Source organism: Chenopodium quinoa, unplaced genomic scaffold (assembly GCF_001683475.1).
Source record: "Chenopodium quinoa cultivar QQ74 unplaced genomic scaffold, ASM168347v1, whole genome shotgun sequence".
Classification (NCBI taxonomy): domain Eukaryota; kingdom Viridiplantae; phylum Streptophyta; class Magnoliopsida; order Caryophyllales; family Amaranthaceae; genus Chenopodium; species Chenopodium quinoa.
Genome location: NW_018743906.1, coordinates 1,986,179 through 2,009,075, shown reverse-complemented (window position 1 = coordinate 2,009,075; position 22,897 = coordinate 1,986,179). Strand labels below are relative to the sequence as shown.

Sequence of the window (22,897 nt, the reverse complement as noted above, 5' to 3'; positions counted from 1 at the left end):
ACGAAAATGTCTCGTTTTGCATGTCATGAAAAAAAAAGAAATATTATGACATGCAAAATGAGATATTTTCGTTAATTTAATATTTGACAATTTCGAGTTTGATTTAGACCCATAAAAGGTCAAAATGACCCCTAAAACCTTAACTGAACAATAATTATCACAAAAAAGTAATGGCACGCAAATCGAGACATTTTTTGACACGCATATGAGACATTTGCGTTATTTTTTTTTGCTAATTTCGAGGTTAATTTGGTTCTTTAAGGGCATGAGCAATAGAACAAACCTCTAAGAGGTTTGTTTACTTGCCACATCATCATCATACAAGCCCCACACTTGACAAACCTTTCATCAACAATAAATAAACCTCTTCAAAGGTATATGAGACCTACTTACAACTCATTAAATTTATCTAAACAATAAAATAAGCCCTAACAAGATTTATTATTTTTTTAAAAAAAAGGAGAAAGTGGGCCATTTGGAGCAAATGAGCCGGTTTGTATATACAAACTTGTTCCTTATTTTGTTTTTCCCACAATAAGAGGTTTGTCAACAAACCTCAAAAAAGTTCCCACAAACCCAATGACAAACCTCTTATTGTGGATGCCCTAAGGCCTAACATGACTCCCAAAACTTTAACCGAACAAATTTCGACACGTAAATTGAGACATTAGATGTTTAAAAGGGGTATTATAGTCTTTTCCTTAATTATTTTAACTTAATGAGATACTTTTTAACGATGTTAGTCACGGTTGAGAAAAAGACTAAATCATGGGTGTATCGATGGAAAGACAAAAATTTAGGAGTATATCAATGGGAATTGGGAAAAGTTAAAACCACGGATGTACTAATGGGAATTTTTTCTTTTTTTTTTTTTTGGGAATGGAGGGAGTGGCTCGGTTAGATTCATCATTGTGCTTTGCCACAAACGTACTGCTCTTTATTGAATTCCTTCTTGGGATGATGATATGCTAGTAGTTAATGAAGTTAAATTGTTTTAAAGATTTTTCTCCATATCAATCACCTTGGTCATCAATCATATTAATTACCTTTTACTCTGATCAAATTGTTATACCCCCTCCTTCTCCAAAACTTCGACTCTTTTAGCCTAGTTTTAGTCTTAAAATGATCGACCCATTTGCAATTTACAACAATATTTGTGCAGAATTATTTTCCCCATATAAAATTTTATTTTTCATGTATTTTTAATACTTTATCTCTCTATTTTTTTACAAACCCCATGTAAATTTATCTTTCCAATATATTTTTATTTCTTTTTATTTAAGTTTCTTAATAACCGCAAAATCAACCTAAAAAGGTCAAATTTTTGGGAACGGAGGGAGTAAGTATTAACCTAGCAAATGAATAGGTTGCTAACCATTAGCATCTTATTAGTAATGTAGTTCAATTATGGGCATTTAACTATTCATGTAATGTCCAATATCGATATTGCTTCTACCTTTGGTTTTGGTCATCTCTATTATATACTACCTATAAGGTTGTGGTGTCCACTTAAAACACCCCTCTTCCTTTAAACATATACTTTGTATAATCGTATATATAAGAAAAACTCAAACATCAATCAATTAACAAATAATGCATACTACCTTTGGTTTTTTTTTAGTTAAAAATAACAATCAATTACTTAAATTACGTCAAATTATAAACAAATTACATATTACCTCCGTTTTTTTAGTTGCAACTTTGGAGTATTATTTATGAGATATAAAATATTCCAAAGTGAGATATAAAATATTCCAAAGTTACAACTAATAAAAATCGGAGGTAGTATTTTAATTTATTTCCATTAATACAATTAATTAATGGAAAAATTGGTCTTAACAACACGAACTTTTAACAAGGTGCATATAGGAGCATGAATTTTGACTAGTAGCCGTAACATCATCAACTTCTTCATCGGGTGTACAAAATATCACACTCCCTCCGTGTTTTGATAAGTGTTGCAGTTTAACCGACACATAATTTTAGACAATTTAATTGACTTAAATAAAATAAGAGATAAGTGAGGTAGTTGAAGTATTAATAAATTGTAAACAAAATTTAGTGGGGTTAATGTTTATCGAAATGTAATGAATGTGAGAGGAAATATATAATAAAAAAAATTAGTAATGGATTTGGGTGGGGATCATGAGAGGAGAGAGATGTAATATTTAAATGTAGTTTTTTGCGGAAAAAAAAAGTGTAACACTTATTAAAACAAGGAGGGAGTAAATGAAACCCAGGATCGAAAATTTTATCAAATATTAATATTTTATTAACTTTTTGCAAATTTTGATATCATATTTAGTCCTTAAGGTCCAAATTGACCTAATACCTTAACTGAGACATTTTTATAGCACATAAATCGATGTTTTTTGTATTTTTTTTTGGCTAAATTTGATCTCAAAATTGACTAAGGGTCTGCTCACATTTATTGAAGTGAGCTGATCTACTGAATTGATTAGAGCTGAATTGAACTGAGCTGAAATGAATATTTTATGAGAGAAGAAAATTAGTAGCTGAATTGAACTGAAATTAAGCTGAAGTGAACAGACCCTAAATTCACCTCCAAAACTTGTTTGATAATTCATCGGCAAAAAATTTGATATCAAGCGTCATTTAAATATTTTGTGCACCTAATAAGGAAGTTTGTGTTGTTACTTGTTATAGTTACTAGTCAAAACTCAAATTTCATGCTGCTACTTGCTTCATGTTAAAAGTTCGTGCTATATATTGGGGCCAATTTTACCTTAATTAATTAATACACAAATTACACTTTACAAATATTACGATCAATCAAACTCATTCTATCTATACCCTTCATTTGACATTAAAAAAATAAAATTGAAATCGCAATCACTCGCTACGCTACCTTTGTTAGTGGAGGTACCAAGCTCTACTACTTATCTTCACATTTTTAGATTCGCAAATTATATTTATGTATTCCTAAAATTTGTACATGTAATAGAAATAGAATTATACAGTATTAGACAGTTAAAATACACAAGCAATGTGTGCATAAAGTGCTTAGAGGCTTTTCAAGATGGAGAGCACCTAGGGGGTGAATGCCTGCACATTCTTAGAAGTTGTGGTACATTCTTTTGGTTGTAATTTTGACTTTGTGTTTTGTTTTGGGGGAGGGTAATAAGGTGGCAGACTTGTTTTGGTGTTGTTTATTTCGATATTCCTCCGACTTAATAAAGAACGCATTTTGGGAGGATGCTATGGGAGTTACTACTCCCCGTTTAGTTGTGTAATTTTTTGTTTCCGAGCTTGGCCCATGTATGCACCAAAAAAATAAATAAAAATGAAGTGCTAGTTTAACTGGTAAATGTTATGTCAATAGATATTGCTTCTAAGTTTGGCTATAGGATTATAGGAATGACAAGTGGGTATAATTTTGCAGATTCTACATTGCATCCATCCCCAATTAGAACGAGTATGGGTTTGACTTATGTGAGTAATGGGCAAGTACGTATAGCAAAATCATATTTGCTATGGATAGTGAGTTTTTAAATTAATATCTGCCATTATACAATATTAGTCAAAGTGGAATATGTCAATAGCACAAAAAGTCAAAACATTCCGCTTAAAAAAATATAGAGGAAGTATAAATTGAAACTCATTTTTTATGATTACAGTGTATTTAATTTCTCTACTAACAAATGTAGTATCAATATTATTCTTGTCAACACAATTTCAAGGCGCCAAAATTTCTCCGTCACAACATTTGAATAGCAAGTCTAATTTTAGGTGTAAGGACCTGTTACCACACTCAAGGCTGAATTCTGCAGAGGTAAAAACTTGAATCTTTCAAAACACAGTCGCTTGAAAATTATATGCAAAATTCATAGGACTCAGGTGTCGGGAGAAAATCATATTCGTAAGTAGTTCGTTGGCTACAAAATAACACTAGTAACATAACAAAAAAAATGATATTGAGCTACAACAATACATGAAGTGATTCTGAGAGGTCATATAACTCGAGTACTAATTACAATTGAAAGGAAGACTAAACAGTAGTTGGTGCTGGGGCAGGTGTGTACCATCCGTGGTGGATCTCCACAACCTTCTTGTTCCTAGCCAACCGAGATTTGCGGCGAGCAGCAGTGTTCCGATGTAGGGTACCTTTTACCACTGCCTTGTCAATGGCAGAATAAGCTTCAGCAATCAGGTTGTCAATTGGTACAAGATCTTCAGGTGCTGCGCCAGTCTTCTTCCTCAGTGCATCCAATGCTTCGAAAACCTGAAGTTAACAAACAGGCAACAAACATAAGCCTGTGATATTAATAATAGACCAATATCAAGAAGTTGAATACACATAAAACTGGGAAGTTACAGAACATTGGTTATTCACTAACTTTCAGCTAAAAAACCTGTTAGTGCTGTGTGGAGTTTTAAGATTCAGTTTACATGTCCCAGGAAAACTGTACACTTAAATATAACTTTGACAAATATGACAGTGAGATAAATAGCTGCTAAAAGATGATTATACGGCTTCATCGTAGTATATTTCAAGGTCACATTCACAGTCACAATCGGCAACAAACTCAAGCAAACAAAGCATAAACTGAAATCATAGGAAAAGCCCTGTAACAGCTAGCCAGTACTTCCACAGACCACAGCCCATAGAGTAAGGTTGTCTTATCTTCCTGACATTTTTCATACAAGGTGACAAAATAAGATGTACAGCTGTGAGACTATCCCTACTAACTTTTAGTAACAGCAATCTTATTATTGAGAAAAAGGAAACTTGATTAGACTTTTAGTTTGTTAATTAAGTGAATAAGAGGACATAGAGATGGATAGTATTTGGAAAGAGGTATAAGGAGAGGCCACATGAGATGTCTAGTGGATGCTGATAACACTCTCATGGATGCCTTTTGGTTCATAATGCGCTTAGGTAGAGTGTTGATCTACTCCAGTGGAGAAAAAATCACGATGATTTGATGAGCCAAATCAAAATGCTAATTGAACTGTTAACGCTTCCTGTTTACAGTGAAGAAGCATGGATGCTCAGTTTGTTTTTTAAAGAGTTCAAGACAGGCGAATTGGACTCCTCCATTCAAGGGAAAAAAATCAATGAACACAAAAGCAGGGTAAAATCTGCACTGGCATACCTAATTTACTATCTTAAAGAAGCATGTTCGTTTCATTATTGGATCAGTGGTCTAGCGAAAACAACCTCAACATGATTACAGGCCAAAGACTACATCCACGCAACTGACTTGGGGAAATGCAGATGTTGATGTCATGCAATAGCAGTGTGAATATTTTAATTACTTCACATTTTAGTCCATTAGGGATTGGAATGAGGGAGACAGTATTCTATTCCATGTCCCTACCAATCTCATCTCCCCGTGACATGATCAAGTAAAAGCAATATGATCGCTTACGAATAGGGTATTCAAGCAAAAGTCACTCGGTGATCAAGATTATTGGACAAACAGAGAACTATATCTAGAATGTAAGGCCCTAATCTTCTGATAAAGCAACAGACTTCTAAGATTGAACGATTCCTTAGAATCTACATCCACATGTCTAAGCTATTAGCCTATTAGAATCTACCTTAAGAAAATCAGTGAATGAAGTACACCATGGTTGCTCAATACACTTCTTATCTGAATGATTAAATGGGACATATTATATCGTTGCAGAAAGGAATAGAAATTATTTCATGCTTGCCATTCAACAAGCCCATAGAGCCACAGAGGTGATATTCTTTGTATGCACAGAATCGTGGTAAACCAGAAACTGCCAAATGTTAAGAAAATCAAACTCAAGTACTTAACAGCCAAAATCACTACTGCAGTACTGCTCTATTTTTAAGGTAACACAACAGTTGCTCAAGAGAACACAATTCACAACACCAATTGCAGACCACAGTAAACCAAAGGTTCTGAAAATAGATTCAGAGCAATATTCAAAATTTAATATTAAGGTTCATGCCCTAAATCAAAACACCAAGCAACAAGACAATTACCTTCCGCATCCGAGTCTTAACCTCAGATTTGCGAGCTTTGTTCCTGAGGCGTCGAGTCTCTGCTTGGCGTGTTCTTTTAGCTGCAGAATCAGCCTTCTTTTCGGTGGCAGCCTCACAGACTACTGAGAAGCCACGTCTCTGGAATGAGCCAAGAGAAGAGCATCCTAAAATACAAAAGCCATAGCAAACCACACAAATTACTCAAATTATATCATTGAGAGACTTATATCAGGTATATCTCATGTTGAAAGACAAAGACGAGCCTAATTCATAGCTACCAGCTACATTACAGAGGCTATGCTACAAGACCTAAAAGCATCTCACTCATTGTAAATAAAAAATACAACTTTATGGTTCAAAATGAAGCCTCAACTGTCAAGCATCCATGTCCAAGTCATTTGACAATTGACATGCGTACTTGAAGTGAAATGAAGAGTCTTAAGTAACATTGCTGCTGAAAATGTACTCCATAATAAAGATTAAACAGTCCAAGGCTACCTCTTAGAAGCCTTTCATTGCAAAATCACAAATCAAGTATCGCGCTTTTAACCAGCCAAAGTTTCACACCAGGAAATCAAGCCAGAAAAATCTCTCAAAAGAATGCACACACAATTGACTAAAACATCAAGAATAAAACCCAAATCAATTGATCCAACAAAACCAGTCTGCCATTAAGTATTCATTCAAATTAACAAAATTTTATTTATGCAATTGAACGGGCCCTAATAATGCAAATGCAACCCTCCCCTTCGACATTATGAACCTCAATCCAATATTTGCAGAACCAAAACTAATAGTTCAAACAAATCAAATGCATCTCAATCATAAATTATAAAGAATACACAATATTTACATTTTTTCTTCAATGATTAGGGAAAGTTTAAGCATTACTACCCGAAAAAAATATGTCATTTCATCAATTTCCATTTTTTTGTTTAACATACGAATAAACTAGTTAAAAAATTAATAAAAACGAAATTGGGTAGAAAATCATTCTGCTCAAATTCGAAGAATTGTTACTACTTCAAACAAAACAGAACAAGTAATACCAATATTCAAAAAGCAAAAATTACAATAATAATTGAAACCCACAAAATCCAAACATCCAAAAACAAAAGCAAGTAATTTGTAACTATAAAACCAGAAAATGAAAGAAACATAAAAAAAGTAGTAAATGGGGTAAAATCTTACCCTGAGAAAAAAGGCTGTGAGACAAATTAGCGGAGAAAGAGAGTGATTTGAGAGATGAATTGGGCAATTGGGTTGAAGAAAGAGAGAGATTATGAAGCTTAGAAGAAAGCGATAAGCATTGTGAAGAAACACAGGCCATGCTTATAGCAGCCATTATCTCTTATTTTTTTCACTATATTTTGGCACTCTTTTTTGGGATTTCAATTGACACAGTTTGAGTTTTGAGTAGAAGGAGATAGGAGGTTTTCTTATCCGCAAAGATTCCGGTTCCTGTTTTACCCTTGTACGCCCACTCCACTACAAGGTCTACGACTACTCTAACCATGACATTAGACGCTAACTAGACATTTAGACTAATGACATGTTCACTTCAACTTAATTTCATTACAGTTCAATTCAGTTATTAATTTTCTTCTCTAATAATTTATTCATTTCAATTCAGTTCAACTCTAATCAGTTCAGATCAGTTTAGCTCCAATCAGTTTAGCTCAGTTCAGTTTAACTCAGTTTAGTAAATGTAAACATGCCCTTCTGATTGATTGAAATGAACTGAGGGGCCGTTTGGTTCGAATGAGGGAATCGGAATGGAATGAACAAAGGTAAAGACATGGAATGGAATGAAAATCCCCCAATTTTGGAGTGTTGTTTGTTTTGAATAACAAAGGAATGAAATGAATGGAAGACCACCAGTCCAACCACCACCACTCTCCTTCATTTTCAACCATTTTTGGCCACCACCTAGGCTCTCCACCCACTCGCCGCACCTCCTCCACAACTCCCCCCCTTCGCCGCGCCACCACCACCCCTTGCTGCACTGCCTTGACCTCTCCTCCCCCGAAAAAACCTCCCCAAGCCCCGAAAAACCCTAACCCCGATCTCCCTTGACCCCGAAATTCGCCGCCCATCCCTCCCACCACCCTCGAAACCCTAGCCGCTAGGGTTTCGAGGGTGGTGGGAGGGCTGGGCGGCGAATTTCGGGGTCAAGGGAGATCGGGGTTAGGGTTTTTCGGGGCTTGGGGAGGTTTTTTCGGGGGAGAGGAGGGCGGCGAGGCTCAGGGGAGGGTCGGCGGTGGTCGGAGGAGGGGTGGCGGTGGTAAGGGTAGGGGCGACGGTGGACTGGGCTACTTTTTCGGTGGTGATGTGGTGGTGTGAAGGTGGGTAGGGAATGGAATGGAAATACCTAGGGGGATGGGGAATGAAGTTAGAGGGATTTGGGGGAATGAAGGGGGTAAAGGGAATGGGAAAAATGGGCTAACAAACAACAACAAAGGGAATGGGGGCAGTTGATTCCCATTCCCTTTGATGATTAACCCCAACCAAACGGCCCCTGAATATTTTATGAGAGAATGAAATTAAGAATTGAACTGAACTGAAAATAATCTGAAGAGAACAGCCCTAAGATATGATGTCTTATCTTACCGTAATAGAGTTTTAATCCTTAATTATTTATACATCTATAAATGAACGAAAGTTTAAAGCTATGGGAAAAATTTGCAAAATCAAAACCAATCTCGAAAAATGAATAAAAAAAAAGAAAGAAAGAAAAGGGTTCTTTTGGTATTGCTATGGTTTTCTGTTTTTTTTTTGTTATTTGTTTTTCAAAATCATATAATATACTTTCTATGTTCCTATTTAGTTGAAAAATTCAATTTAGGGGCACACATAATAAGGAGATGAGAGAGAATGATATGATAAAGCAAGTGAGGTACACTAGTAAATACAATGTATAAAACTTACTTAAAAAGAAGACGTGTCAACTAAAAATAAATTTCTTAAAAAGGAATACATGCCAACTAAAAAAACGGAGGTAAGTATGTCAATATGTATGAATAAAAATTAGTCAAACTTATTTCTTATTGACAACGAAAAAAGTGGAAACTCCATTTTCTTGTTTCTTATTTTTGGTTTATAGTTTTCAAAAAAAAATTGGATACATTAAACAAAAAAATAATGCAAAACAAGTTAGTACCCTTTAGTTAAAATTAAAACCAACATTTTGACATTGAGATAATTCACATATCTTGTATTTGATCAGAATTCTTATATTTTATTTTTTTAATTTTATTTTTTTGTTAATATTGTACAATGACACTTAAAATATAATTAATCTTTCATACAAGTATAGTCCATACAAGTGATACAACATATATGAAAACAAAGCCAATATAAAAATATTGTTACTTTATTAGTGTGCAAATGTTTTTAGTTTTATTATATCAATATTTACTTTTAATGTATTTACTTTTTGCTATTTTTACTAAATGATAATTAATCCATCGCATTTAACCCAATAAGTGAGGGGTAAATCAAATGATAATCATTAATAGTTGGATATTTTTATTGATGAAAATTTTAAATAAATAATTTTACCATTTTGTGGATGAATTGAGGAGATTTTGAAGTTAATAAAAATAAGTCCATGCTTTGTTCATTTTCTTTTCAATTTTCACGAGAAAAATGTTTACAAAATAAAATAAATTTACTTTATTCAATTTATTTTATATTAAATTAGTTTTTAAGTGAGATGATGTTATGAAATTAATTTTAATTACAAAACAACAATGTATTTCATTATAAAAATAATTACACTTTTTTTTTAGATATAAATCATTATGAAAATGTATATATTTTTTTAGGGATGAATCAGTTCATAAATATATAAAACATTATATAAAATAAAATACATTAAAATTATTTATTAATTAACAAATTACATGAAGCTACATGTATATTATATTACAATAGTTGACACACATAATTATGCACTACTAAAATTCGGTGATTTTACGACCAATTTATTGCGACTGGTATAAAAACGGTCACAATTCATATTAATAACGACGTTAAGAAGACTGTTGTAAAATTATTTATTTGCGACCGTTTTTTAATTTATTGCGACCATTGTGCCGGTCGTTGAAAATATGTGATTAACTTTTTTTAAAAAAATAATTACGACCGGTTTAACTGTCGTAGAACTGGTCGCAATGTTTTTAAAAGAAATTTAAAATAAAATTGTTGTGATCGTATTTCATTTGCAAGGGGAAGGGAAAGAAGAATCAGAGAGGGGGAAAGAGGGAAAAAAATGAGATTTCTCTGGCGACGAGCATTCTCCACCCGTTCTACCCTCCGACGAGCATTTTCCGGCCTGCGACACTGCAGTAGGTAGGTTTTCTTAATTTTCTCTTTTTATTTTTATTTTTATTTTTTATTTTTTTTTAATTTCGTTCTTTTGTTCCGTAACACTAACAATGGGTCGCAAATCTACCCCTAAGCAGGACCACCGTCGTCGACTTCCCCTCCTGCCCGTCCCTCCTTGTTTTCTGACGTCGGTATTCAGGTAAGTCGATGCATTTTTTTTATTTAATTAATTTGGGCGAAAACTCTAAATTATGGTCACAATCGAACCTCTTCGCAGGGCTACCGTTGTCGGCTCGCCGTGTTCCTTTTCTCTCCGTCCCTCCTCCGTTTTCCGTTGAGTTAATTTAGGTAAGTCGCTATAATTTTTTTTTTTCAAAATTAGGTTGCGTTCGTTAACAAGGAATTCATTTATGGAATTGAAAATGTGAATTTGTGGAATTCACTTTGCTGTGTTTGATAATAGTTTAATTTAGTAAAGAGAGAGTTATCTATGTTCATTTTTGTTTTGGTGCTTGATATTAAAAGAATTCATGTCTAGACCCTATTGTAGCTAATTGTTTTTAGCAAATTTGTGAGTATTATCTCTCAATGTATGATTATATAAGTGTTGGGTATAGATGGATTTATGTTCATTTTTGTTTTGGTGCTTGATATTAAAAGAATTCATGTTCAGACCCTATTGTAGCTAATTGTTTTTAGCAAATTTGTGAGTATTATCTCTCAATGTATGATGGTATAAGTGTTGTGTATAGATGGATTTGAGATGATATGGGAGTAAGGTTGGTTTTAGAATCTAATTTACAAACCATAAAGCTAACAGGTCACTATCTGCCCAGGATCAAAGATCCACTACTTACATAAACATACAACCACCTAAATATTTGCATCCAACTTCCTTCCACTCTATTACTACAAGTGTAGCCAGAACAAGTCACTTTTAAGCACAATCGTTCATTCATGAAGTGAATTTAGATTTCAGTGAGATCTCGATTATTGGTTTTTAATCGATTATTGGATCCCATTGCCTGTTAATAAGAGCCACATACAGTTAGAGAATTAGCAGCAAGTGAACCCCACTGCCCCAGTCTCTTCTTGGTTACTTTTGAAATATTTATAGCTTAAACCAATGTCAAGTGAACCACTAAACCCTGAAATTAAAGCTCAAAGACAGCTAACAGGTTGTCTTTGCTCGTCTGTTTTAGATTGAGCTTTACAAATCTTCTGGAACTTGAACTTTTATGGCTGGTTGAGTATTTGGTCTTTCATATTTTCGAGTTTTTCTAGAATATTGCTCTCTTTTGTTATTTTGTCTAAAATAGCTAATTGTGGGTCGCAAATTAACCCCCTTTGCAGCTCCACCGTCGCCGGATTCCTCTTGTGCCCGTCACTCCTCCTTTTTCTGTTTTTTTTTCCGTCGCCACCACCAGGTATGTCGTGTGTAGTTTTTTTTTTTTTTTTTTTTATTTTTTTTTTAATTTTAAAGTTTTTTTTTTATAAATACCCTGCCTAAAAGTGTAACACCACCATATACCAGGACCACCTTCGTCGCCGCCTCTGCTTTTCCGGTCAACTCCTCTAGTGTGTGTTTTCTTCCCTTCTTATTTAACTACTTCTTTTACTTGTGCAATATGATTCATATTTATGTTAATTGTTTATGGAGTTGTGATCCATATTAAAAAAAAACATCCTTATTAGATGCATTTTCATTTCAGTTTATTATCACTGCTTTACTTTGTGAATGTGCTTCTTGTTTAAGCGGGTTTTCCTAGTGATTCTTAAATTGTCAGTTTAGTATTAGCAAGAGGTTTGCTATTGATAGCTTGGTACATTGTTTGATTTTTTACGCTTTATTGTGGGTAGGCTTAAACTTGGATGTGTTTTGATTGGAAAAGAAATTTATTTTGCTTTATGTCCAATGTAGGACTATTGGATGGTATGAACTCATGTGTTGGATAATTTTAGATTTCGTTTAAAAAAAAAATGATTCTTATTGAATTACAATGGCTTTATTAGAAATATGTATGTTTAAGGGGTTATGATAATCTTTTGAACATTAATTTGTATTATGGTTCTATAATGTATTTTGGAAATTATTTTGTTTTTTCATGAAGGGTTACATGTGGTTTTTGTAATATTTTTATATTTTGATTTTTGTTATCAAACTCCCATCTTTGTTAACTATACAAATCATATTGCTTCTTTGATTTTATTAATGTTACATCAATTTACTTTGAAATTGGATAAATATAATTTATTAGTGCAAGTTATAAATAATTTAATCAATATTGTAAATTATATATAATAAGTATTTTAGAAAACATGTTGTAAAAATTATAAATATTTATCAAGTTAGAAGCATGTGACATAACATATGTTTAAATCTCTTAATAAAGAATGTGAAATCAGCTTTCCTGTTCAAGTCATGATAAGGACCTTTGGATATCATTTCGATTCTAATTGTATCGTATGCCATTATTATAATGAATACAAGTTCAGTGTGAATGATTAATGTGGTTTGTTTTTCATAGTGTTGTAGAATTTGTCACCATGAAAAGGAAAGAGCGTCGGTGGATGTACGATAGATATGATGGGGGTAATGCCCGTAGACTTAGGCAAGAGTTTGTGGAAAGTGTTGAACAATTCATAAGGTTTTGTGAAGCTCATCCTGAGAGCCCGGGCATAGATGAAGTAAGATGCCCTTGTTTGTTATGTAAGAATAGACGTCTTCATGATGCCAACACAGTAAAACTCCATTTGTACAAAAAGGGGTTTATACCTGATTACTATGAGTGGGTTTCTCATGGTGAAGGGTTCCCTACATCAAGTGTAGAGCAACCAAATACTTACCGTGAAATGGTTCTCGATGCTCTTGGGAGTACTCATGAACCACTGGGTGACGATACTACTAATGGTTCAGATGAAGAGCCAAATGCTCAAGCAAAAGAATTTCAAGAGCTTTTGAAGGTTGCCGAGCAGCCACTGTACGAAGGTAGCTCCATGTCTGTGCTAGAAATGGCATCTCGAATTGTATCTTTGAATTCGGAATACAATCTACCCCATAGGTGCGTTGATGGGTTTGCTTCATTACTGAACGAAGCGATTCCCGACAATAACAAGATGGGGAAAACATTCTATGATACAAAGAAGATTCTTAATGGACTTGAGCTTCCGCACAAGAAGATCCATGCATGCCCAAAGGGTTGTATGTTATTTTGGAAAGATGATGCTGAGTTGGACAAGTGTAGAGTGTGCAAAAAGGATAGATACAAGAGGACTTCAAAGGGGTCATTGGTTCCAATAAAAGAACTCATCTATTTTCCAATCACTCCAAGGCTACAACGGTTGTTTGCAACAAAGAACGTTGCGGAGGAAATGACCTAGCATTCTAAAAATCCAAGAGTCCAAGGCACAATGGCACATCCTAATGATAGTGAAGCTTGGAAGCACTTGGATAGATCCTTCCCCGATTTCGCATATGAACCTAGAAAGGTGAGACTTGGTATGTGTACCGATGGGTTTGATCCTAATGGCAAGTTTGGGGGTCAGTATTCATGTTGGCCAGTCATTCTAACCCCTTATAACTTGCCTCCATCGATGTGCATGAAAAAAAATTTATGTGACCAACTAATTCACAAAGTGATGGATGTCAAAAAACATACTTCAAACACAGTTGCATCTAGATATGACATTGCCAAATATTGCAAACGACGACAACTACATGTGACGGAGGATGCGAGAGGGAAAGACACTTTGCCGAAATCCCCATTCTCACTCGACAAGGCTCAAAAGAAAGTGTTATGCGAGTGGGTAAGGAACTTGAAATTTCCCAATGGTTATGCTTCTAATTTGAGTAGATGTGTAGATTTACAATCATATAAGCTTCATGGTTTAAAGAGCCACGACTGTCATGTCTTTATGGAGAGATTGTTGCCAGTTGCTTTGAAGGAAATGCTCCCGGTCCATGTTTTGAAAGCTATTACTGAGATTAGTCTTTTCTTCCGTGATCTTTGTTGTTCCACCATCAAATTGAGTGATATGGAAAGTTTGGAACACAACATTGCAGAAATTCTTTGTAAGCTCGAGAAGATATTTCCACCGGCGTTCTTAAACTCTATGGAACACTTACCAGTTCACCTGTCTTATAAAGCTACGTTATGTGGTCCTGTCCAATATCGTTGGATGTATCCGTTTGAAAGGTTTTAGCTCCTACAAACTCATAGCTGCCATTTTCCTTTATACACCTATAGTTTTTTGCATAACATATAACTTATTCAATATTTTTTATTATAGTTTCCTTAATCATTTGAAACGTAAAATTGGCAATAAGGCTCGTGTGGAAGGTTCTATCTGCAATGCATATCTAACGGAAGAGATAGGGTTCTTTTTCTCTAACTACTTCCAACAAGGAGTGGATACCAAAACACGTGACTTAGGCCGTAACGTTCATGATGATGTTAAAAGCACTTTGGATGATAGTGTTCCAGAACTGTTTAGGGTTGATCATGGACATGCTTCTACTGGTGGAGTTTGTCGCTTTTTGGATGAAAAAGAACTACGACGTGCTCATTTATATGTTTTTGGAAATAGCGGCATTCTGGAACCATATAAGAGGTATTAAATTTATATATTATTACACTCATTAAGATTTCATTGAATTTTGCATCGTATCCAATGTTGACCACCTTCATTAATACTCTTTCTCTAGTTATATGGAAGGGGGTTTGAGGACCACATTATTCAAATGCAACCCACTATGCGCAAAGAAGATGTGTGGATTAAACATGAAGCTGAATTCCTCGAGTGGTTTAGGTTGAAAGTGAGTATGATACGCATTTGACATCAACACGTTTACTTAATTTTTTGCTATAACTTCACGACATATATCAATTTAATATAATTATTCCATATGAGCAAGTGATTCAAGAAAAGCCAAATGATGAAATATTGTTTGCTTTGGCTATGGGCCCATCTAAGTGTGGGGAATAAATTTTAAGCATTAACCCCTAGGTTTAACCCCACTGTGATCATACACTAAAGTACGGTGGCGTCCAAAAGGGAAGAAGGTAGAGCAAAAGAGTCGCCAACAAGTTTTAGGAACTTGTAAACCGTTCATAGGGTGAAGGTTACACCCCTTAACGATCGAAGAGATCGTCAACTCCATAAGGTCTTGAACCAAATAAGGGTTCGGGGATGAAGGTACAAATCCAACCTAAAAGAGATTGAACCTTCCCTAATAATAGGCCTCTACTTTATTCTGATCGTATTCATGTGCGCTTTTTAATTAACAGCAATCAATAGGTTTAACCCTAAACCTGTTTATCTATGTGGGTTGAATTAAATGCACAAATAAACTATTATTGGCGATCACTTGAATTATAATCACATTAACCCTAAACAAGATTATTAAATATCTTATTAAGCGTGATTATAAGTACTAATTCCCTTTAAACATGCATAAAAGGTGTGATCAAGCAACAAATAAATATCAAGCAACATAATAAATAATCATAATCAATCATTATAATAGTCATAATAATAATAATATCATCATAAATAAAATAATCATCATCAAAATAATAATAATAATAATATTCATAATCATCATAAATTACAACAATTATAATCATAATCATGTTCATGTTAATATTAAAGCATAATAATAATAGCAAGATCCTAGACATGATACTAACAAGATTAATAACAAACCCTAGCATGTCACTAAGCAATAAAAATCAAATCTTTAACCCTAACATGATACTAACAATCATAAATATTAGGAAGAAGATAGGAAGCATCATACTTTTAATCATACTTAATATTAAAATTACCTTAGACATGATACTACGAATATCATAATAACAATTTAAACATGATTTCTACATCATAGTATCAATAAAAACCATTAAAGTACTTACTTTGATGCCTTGTACCTTTTTCTAATAACAAAATACACACGTTAGTAACTTCAAGGAAAATAATAATCAAAACAATTAAATTAAATAATTGAAAGAGAGATTTGGGACCAAACCCTTAGAAATTAAACCTTTCACGTCTAGGGCGAAGGCAACTTCGAATATGGCTAGGTGTTTCTAGATCTAATGAATGCGGAATTTTGTATGTAAAAACAAGGTGTAGAAAAAGAGAAAGATGAATGAATTGATTAAGAGAGGATGAAAGAGAATTGAAAACTGGTTGTAGGTGAATATTAATTGAAACTGATTGTTGATGAGAATTGGTGAATGAAAACGGAGTTTTTAATACGTAATTTATAGAGAAAATCAGCCAAAAAGATAAATTAACAGAACAGAGTCCTGGCGCAACCGAAACAGAGCTGGCGCCAACCCTGGCTAATTGGCGCCAGGCACCAACACTAGCGCCAAGCGCCAATGGCTGGCGCTAGGCGCCAAGCCTGGTTCTAGGCGTCAATGCCTGGAGTCAGGCGCCAGACCTGTTTTTGACGCGTTATCAAAAATCAGATAAGTTTGCCGTACTGGAGGATAAAATCGTATATTTTCCTCAAAAATGTTATTTGATTTTAATTAAAACTCTGAAAAGTTAACAAAAATCAATTTATCAATGCTAATTGAATTAGGAATGAAAAGAACCTTCTAGAAGAATCTAGAAGACCAAAACCATTCCTAATTGCATTAGGAATGATAAATCATATTAGGCCCTCCTCTAGATCATTGGGTCGTATATAAAGCTCAAACCGGGCCCAATTCAGTAATTTGGCCATAACTTCCTCAATATTCATCGGAATTGGGCTTATAATATATCGTTGGAAATCTCTTTGCAAGCCCCATCCAACTACACAAAATTGGACCCATATAATGGACCAACCAAACTGGATTGACTGTTTTCTTAAAATAAGTTTTCAAAAACAGAGAGAAGAGAAAAGAAATTAAAACTATCCGCAACACTAGACTTTCCACACTTTCACTTCATTCGATTATGATTCGACGTGAAAGGTACTCATCACCGGGTTTGGTTTTGGGGAGACTCAAATGGGTGTCTACACTAAGCGAGTGCGTACTTGGAGCCAATTCTATGTGAACGAATACAAATTCAAAACTTATAGCCATGGAAAACATAAGTCAACAATGAATTATGGAGTAAGCGTATCCAATGAAGATGGTGGTGATTATTTTGGGTTTCTAGAGGATATCATCGAGTTGGAGTTCACTGGTGCCCTACTGACTTATAAGACTGTTCTTTTTAAGTGCAGTTGGATGGACTCCACTAGGGGTATGAACATTGATCAACACAAGCTTGTAGAAGTCAATCATACCAAAAAATACCCCAAGTACGATCCATTTGTGCTTTCTTACCAAGCCAGCCAAGTCTACTATGCACCTTACCCAAGTCTGAAAAGAGACAAGGCTCAATGGTGGGTAGTGTGAAGACAAAGGCGAGGTCTGTTGTTGATGCACCAATTGACGAAGACTTTCTACAAGAAACCAGTTCTGACATTCCTACTCTTTGTGCTCCGGATGACATTCCGGACTATGAAGGTGATGAAGATGGATTTGGAGATTCGGATACTAAAAATGAAGTGCTGCCCGATGCCCCTCCAGATGAGTCCAATTTCGAATCTACTGATAGTGAGGACGAGGATGAGGATGACGGATTTTGGGATGACGATAACGATGATGATCTTAGTGCTGATGGGGAGGGTGATTCAACTGAGATTTAGGAGATTGATTGTAACCTAGTTTTAACTTTTTAATTATGTAATCTTAATGGATTTCAATTTATTTTAAAAGACCATCCTAGTTATAATGTGATATACTTGTGTAAATATGTTATTATTTATATTTTGCAAAGCCAAGGTTGTGTGTGACAATAGCTTATAGATCGTGAGATAACATGACTATATGATTTTTACCGATGCTCATAATGTTTTTCTTATTGTAGGTTGTCATGGCTGGTGGTGGTCGTCGGAAGCTGGGACATGCCACCCCGAGAGAATTGTTTCCGTCGATAAGCCATGCAAATACAGAAACTTCTCCGGAAGCTACCCCATCCCCTCAGCCACTTGTAGATGGTTCTGGGACATCTACTCAGTTTCCTCAGACGCAAGACAGTAACTCTCCCATGGGTGAGGTACCTACCCCCGTTGCGAGAAGGACTTTGCACCCTACAGGGTTATGGTAAGTTATTCATGGTTATCTTAATTTGCATTCCAACTTGAAAAATCTTGGTTAGATTAGTAAGTAATGACTTCATTTGTTTGCTTATTGGTACTAAGGTTCGATGATAACACCGTGAGCACCTCCATTACAAATATCTTTCAAGCACATTGGCGCGAACCATGGCTTAACTATGAAATGGTTGACGAGGTTACTAAGACCCATTGGTGGAACTCATTTACGGTATTATAAAACCCCCAAGTTTAGTTTACTCATCTAACTTTGGTGTTTGTTGGTTACTTATTACAATAAATTATTATACATTTTATTCTTCTTGTTTGCAGAAACTATACCTTTGGAATGATGATCTTGATGCCCTTGTGAAGAAGGAGTATGAAAAGAAAGCACATAAGAGGTTGAAAGAGATTACATACAATGTTTCGATCAGAAACAAGTCAGTTCCCAGATGGATGGGATAGTGTATGTTTGAGCAAATTATGGAGAAAAGAAAGGAGCCGGGTTTTCTGGAGAGGTCAGAAAAAGCAAAGAAGAACAGGAGGGGCGGCTCCTTGTCTAATCCAATTGAGCCATCATAATTCCAAGGTTCTATCTCTGCATCAAAGCATGCAAAGAAAATGGTAATACTTAATGGTATATAATGGTAATGATAAATTTTAGTACTTACATACACTAAGCATTTAAGGAGTTATTTGATTTGTGCAGGCTTAGAAAGCCGGTGGAGTGCTTCCAACTGCCCCTGAGGTCTTCCTAAAGACACATTTCAAGGAAGTTCCTGGAAAAGGAAAAGTTGCGGCTAATAAGAGGGCACAACAAATCTCGGTAACACATCTAACTTTGGAAACTAATGAAATTATTAATGAAGAAAGCAAAACATAAGCACTTATACTTGTGATTTGAAAGTTGAGGCACCTAACTTTGGAAACTAATGTGTTGTTTGATTGACAAAATCTTAGAATATAGCAAAAAAAAAGAAAATGGGTAAGTTAGAATGTCATTTAAGCCATTTTAGCCTGGTTATGACCTTATAGCCTTGTAAATGCTTGAAAATGTGTAGATTTTAGCAATTTGAACCTATAAACATGTTTTGTATGCTAAATATGAGTTTTTTGATTGACAAAATATTAGAATATAGCAAAAACAAAGACAATGGGTAAGTTAGAATGCCATTTAAGCCATTTTAACCTAGTTATGACCCTATAGCCTTGTAAATGCTTGAAAATGTGTATGTTTATGCCATTTAAACCTATAAACATGTTTTGTATGCTAAATATGAGTTGTTTGATTGACAAAATCTTAGAATATAGCAAAAACAAAGAAAATGGGTAAATTAGAAGGCCATTTAAGCCATTTTAGCCTAGTTATGAACCTATAGCCTTGTATATGCAGGAAAATGTGTATGTTTTAGAAATTTGAATCTATAAACATGTTTTATATGATAAATATGAGTTGTTTGATTGGAAAAATCTTATAATATAGAAAAAACGAAGAAAATGGGTAAGTTAGAAGGCCATTTAAGCCATTTTAGCCTAGTTATGAACCTATAGCCTTGTATATGCATGAAAATGTTTATGTTTTAGCAATTTGAACCTATAAACATGTTTTATATGCTAAATATGAGTTGTTTTATTGACAAAATCTTAGAATATAGCAAAAATAAAGAAAATGGGTAAGTTAGAAGGCCATTTAAGCCATTTTAGCCTAGTTATGAACCTATAGCATTGTATATGCATGAAAATCTCTATGATTAACCAATTTGAACCTATAAACATGTTTTGCATGATAAATATGAGTTGTTTGATTGATAAAATCTTAGAATATATCAAACACAACGAAAATGAGTAAGTTAGAAGGCCATTTAAGCCAAGTTGTGAATCTATAGCCTTGTAAATGCTTGAAAATGTGTATGTTTTAGCAATTTGAACCTATAAACATGTTTAATATGCTAAATATGAGTTTTTTGATTTCAGGATGCCTACCAAAAGAAGCTTGACGAGTCTTCTACTCAAGAAGGGTCACAACCGGACCCTAACAAGCTATACTGGGAGGTCGTTGGTGGTAGGAAAAAGGGTGTAGTGAAGGGCCTAGGTGCAAGTGCTTGTTTGTTTTACAACCCCTCTTCCAAGAAAGGCTCGCAATCGTACAATCCTTCTATAGCTTCACAGTTGGAGGAACGTGTGCAAGCCGAGGTTGCCGAGCGAATAGAGGAGGCAAAAGTGCAAATGCAGGCTCAGATGGAGGCACAGTTTGCTGTGTAATTGCAGGAGGCATTGAAGAAGGAGCGGGAGGAGGCGGCAAGTGAGAGTAAGCGAATGATGGAGACAATGTTGCAGAAATTGTTCTCTAACTGTTCAAGTGGTCCTCCATTTCAACTTCGTAGGGAAGATGACCTAGACATGAGTGGTGGTGGAGTTGGTCACCAGACTCCGTTGTCGTAGTTTTTGTTCATAAATCTCTTAGATTAGTATTTTTGATATAGGCCTTAGTATTTTTTGGGGGGAATATAGGCCTTAGGTTTTTTTTTGGGAATATAGGCCTTAGCTTTTTTTAGGGGGATATAGGCCATTTCGTTATTTTTTTTGGGGAATATAGGCCTTAACTTGGTATTATATTGTCACATGTTGGCCTTATCTATTTTTTGAATGAACATAGGCCATTACTTATTCATATAGGTCTAACTTAGTTTTTAAGTTAAGCTTATAAAACTATTACTAACTAATTACTATTATTATTAACTTGAACATTGTTATTGTATGTATTGTTGGAAGTTGGGATTTTTAATTATTAATATTATCATTTATATGAATTATGCATTTTATTTTTAATTTTTATTAATTTTAAAATTAATTCATATGATAACAGGTTATAGGTTCAGGTTAGGATAATCTCGATAATGCAAATTGTAGTATTATAATTGCAATATTGTCATATAATATTTGCGACCGTTTAAACCTGTTGCAGATTTAATAAATTGCGACATCCAGAAACAGTCGCAATTCTCTGATAAATTGCGACCGTTTGATTGCCTATCGTAATTTTTTAAAATTGCGATCGCCAGTCCACCTGTCGCAGTTACCAGGAATTTGCGACCGCCGATGGCAGTCGTAATTGTCTGAAAATTGCGACCGCCAGACCTGTCGCAGATCTTAGAAATTTGTGACCGCATTTGGCGGTCGTAATTTTGCATAATTGCGACCGTTGTGCCTGTCGCAAATTACTAATTACGTTAGCTGTAAAAACGGTCGTTGAAAATAAGGAAAACAGTCGCAATTTGATCTACGACCGCCAAGTGGACGCAATTTTTTGTTTTTGCGACCAACAGAATAACGACTGGGCCTTTGCGACCGGTGACGGATTGCGACCGTCTTTCTTCACTTTTTGCGACCGGCATTGGCGGTCGTAATTTACTGGTTTTTTAGTAGTGATGGATATTGATAAATTTATCTAAACTAGGTGCCGTATAGCGCGCGATAGTCCAAAATGGAAAATACCGAAGGTTGATATTGTCGATCGTATTGCTGTTGTGGAAAAAAATGAACTAATTGTGTTTAATGATATTTTGTGAAGTTGGGATGAATTGTTTTGGTAGAGTGTTTTTTTTTAAAAAAAACTTAAAAAGTAGGAATAATATATATTCCATAAAAATAAAGTTTCAAAAAAGAAGTGACGTGACAATAATGATATTTTCATGTGTCAAACTAATAATGTGTAAATAAGTTATGGGTAATTGTAAACCATTCGTTAGCCTTTTTTTTTGTCAGAAACCGAGCTTATATTATTAAGTAGGAAGAAGGTTTAAGTCAGCCATTACAAGCTCATGTACCTCTAAAGCAGGGTTGTAGCAAGGGGAGGGCAACTGGGGCGGCTGCCTTGGGCTCCTTGTTAAAATGCCCAGTTTCAATACAATACAGTGCCCAAATAAATATAATTCGTACTAAATAATATTATGTATATATACATTTAACAAAAAAAAAAAAAGAGAAATAAAGAAAGAAAGTGTGTACTGTACAACACTACAATAGTATTGTAGAATTCCAAAATATCAAATGGCATTTTTGGTAAACGTACTTTCCTAATTTTTTTGCCCAAATTATTCACTTTCCCAAGTGAATTTGATTAACAAAAAAAAAGTCATTAATTTTAAAGGAAATTTGGAATTTGGTACGTCAAATATGGGGGTAATTGAATTTTAGTACCCATCTAAAATTTAATTTTAAATTGGTACCTCCAAAACATCAAAACTGTAGATATCAGTACCTCCGTTAAGCTTCTGTCATATTTTCCGTTAGTGGGTTCCAGTTACCAAACTTCCCTCCCTTTATTCTTTCTTTCTCTTCGATCCTAATTGAATTCCCTCCCTTTTACTCTCTCTATCTCTCTCTTTGCCCTGTTCCTCCATAATCAAACTCCTCAACCACATGCATTTACTCCATAGTCTAAC

The 22,897-nt window shown here is 34.6% G+C and overlaps 2 protein-coding genes across 4 annotated transcripts; one reads left to right on the top strand and one right to left on the bottom strand.

Annotated features, from left to right (window-relative positions):
* Positions 1 to 3,808: 3,808 nt before the first annotated feature.
* Positions 3,809 to 7,409, bottom strand: LOC110686965 (30S ribosomal protein S20, chloroplastic). Its single transcript, XM_021863592.1, has 3 exons — positions 7,172 to 7,409; positions 5,981 to 6,144; positions 3,809 to 4,243 (listed from the first exon to the last, which is right to left on the bottom strand). The coding sequence occupies exons 1-3, from the start codon at positions 7,323 to 7,325 to the stop codon at positions 4,010 to 4,012; spliced, it is 552 nt and encodes a 183-aa protein (XP_021719284.1). The 5' UTR covers positions 7,326 to 7,409; the 3' UTR covers positions 3,809 to 4,009.
* A 2,803-nt stretch (positions 7,410 to 10,212) lies between these two features.
* LOC110686964 lies at positions 10,213 to 21,282 on the top strand. Of its 3 annotated transcripts, XM_021863590.1 has the most exons (8): positions 10,213 to 10,508; positions 11,663 to 11,736; positions 11,844 to 11,887; positions 18,224 to 18,459; positions 18,558 to 18,681; positions 18,783 to 19,076; positions 19,162 to 19,278; positions 20,427 to 21,282. In XM_021863590.1, the coding sequence occupies exons 1-6, from the start codon at positions 10,420 to 10,422 to the stop codon at positions 18,915 to 18,917; spliced, it is 702 nt and encodes a 233-aa protein (XP_021719282.1). In that variant the 5' UTR covers positions 10,213 to 10,419; the 3' UTR covers positions 18,918 to 19,076; positions 19,162 to 19,278; positions 20,427 to 21,282. The 3 variants fall into 3 exon arrangements, with proteins under 3 accessions (XP_021719282.1, XP_021719281.1, XP_021719280.1); XM_021863589.1 differs by lacking the exons at positions 10,213 to 10,508; positions 11,663 to 11,736; positions 11,844 to 11,887; ... (2 more) ...; positions 19,162 to 19,278; positions 20,427 to 21,282 and adding exons at positions 13,695 to 14,505; positions 14,600 to 14,920 and having other exon boundaries at positions 18,224 to 18,300; XM_021863588.1 differs by lacking the exons at positions 10,213 to 10,508; positions 11,663 to 11,736; positions 11,844 to 11,887; ... (3 more) ...; positions 19,162 to 19,278; positions 20,427 to 21,282 and adding exons at positions 13,695 to 14,505; positions 14,600 to 14,920; positions 15,015 to 15,276.
* Positions 21,283 to 22,897: the final 1,615 nt, after the last annotated feature.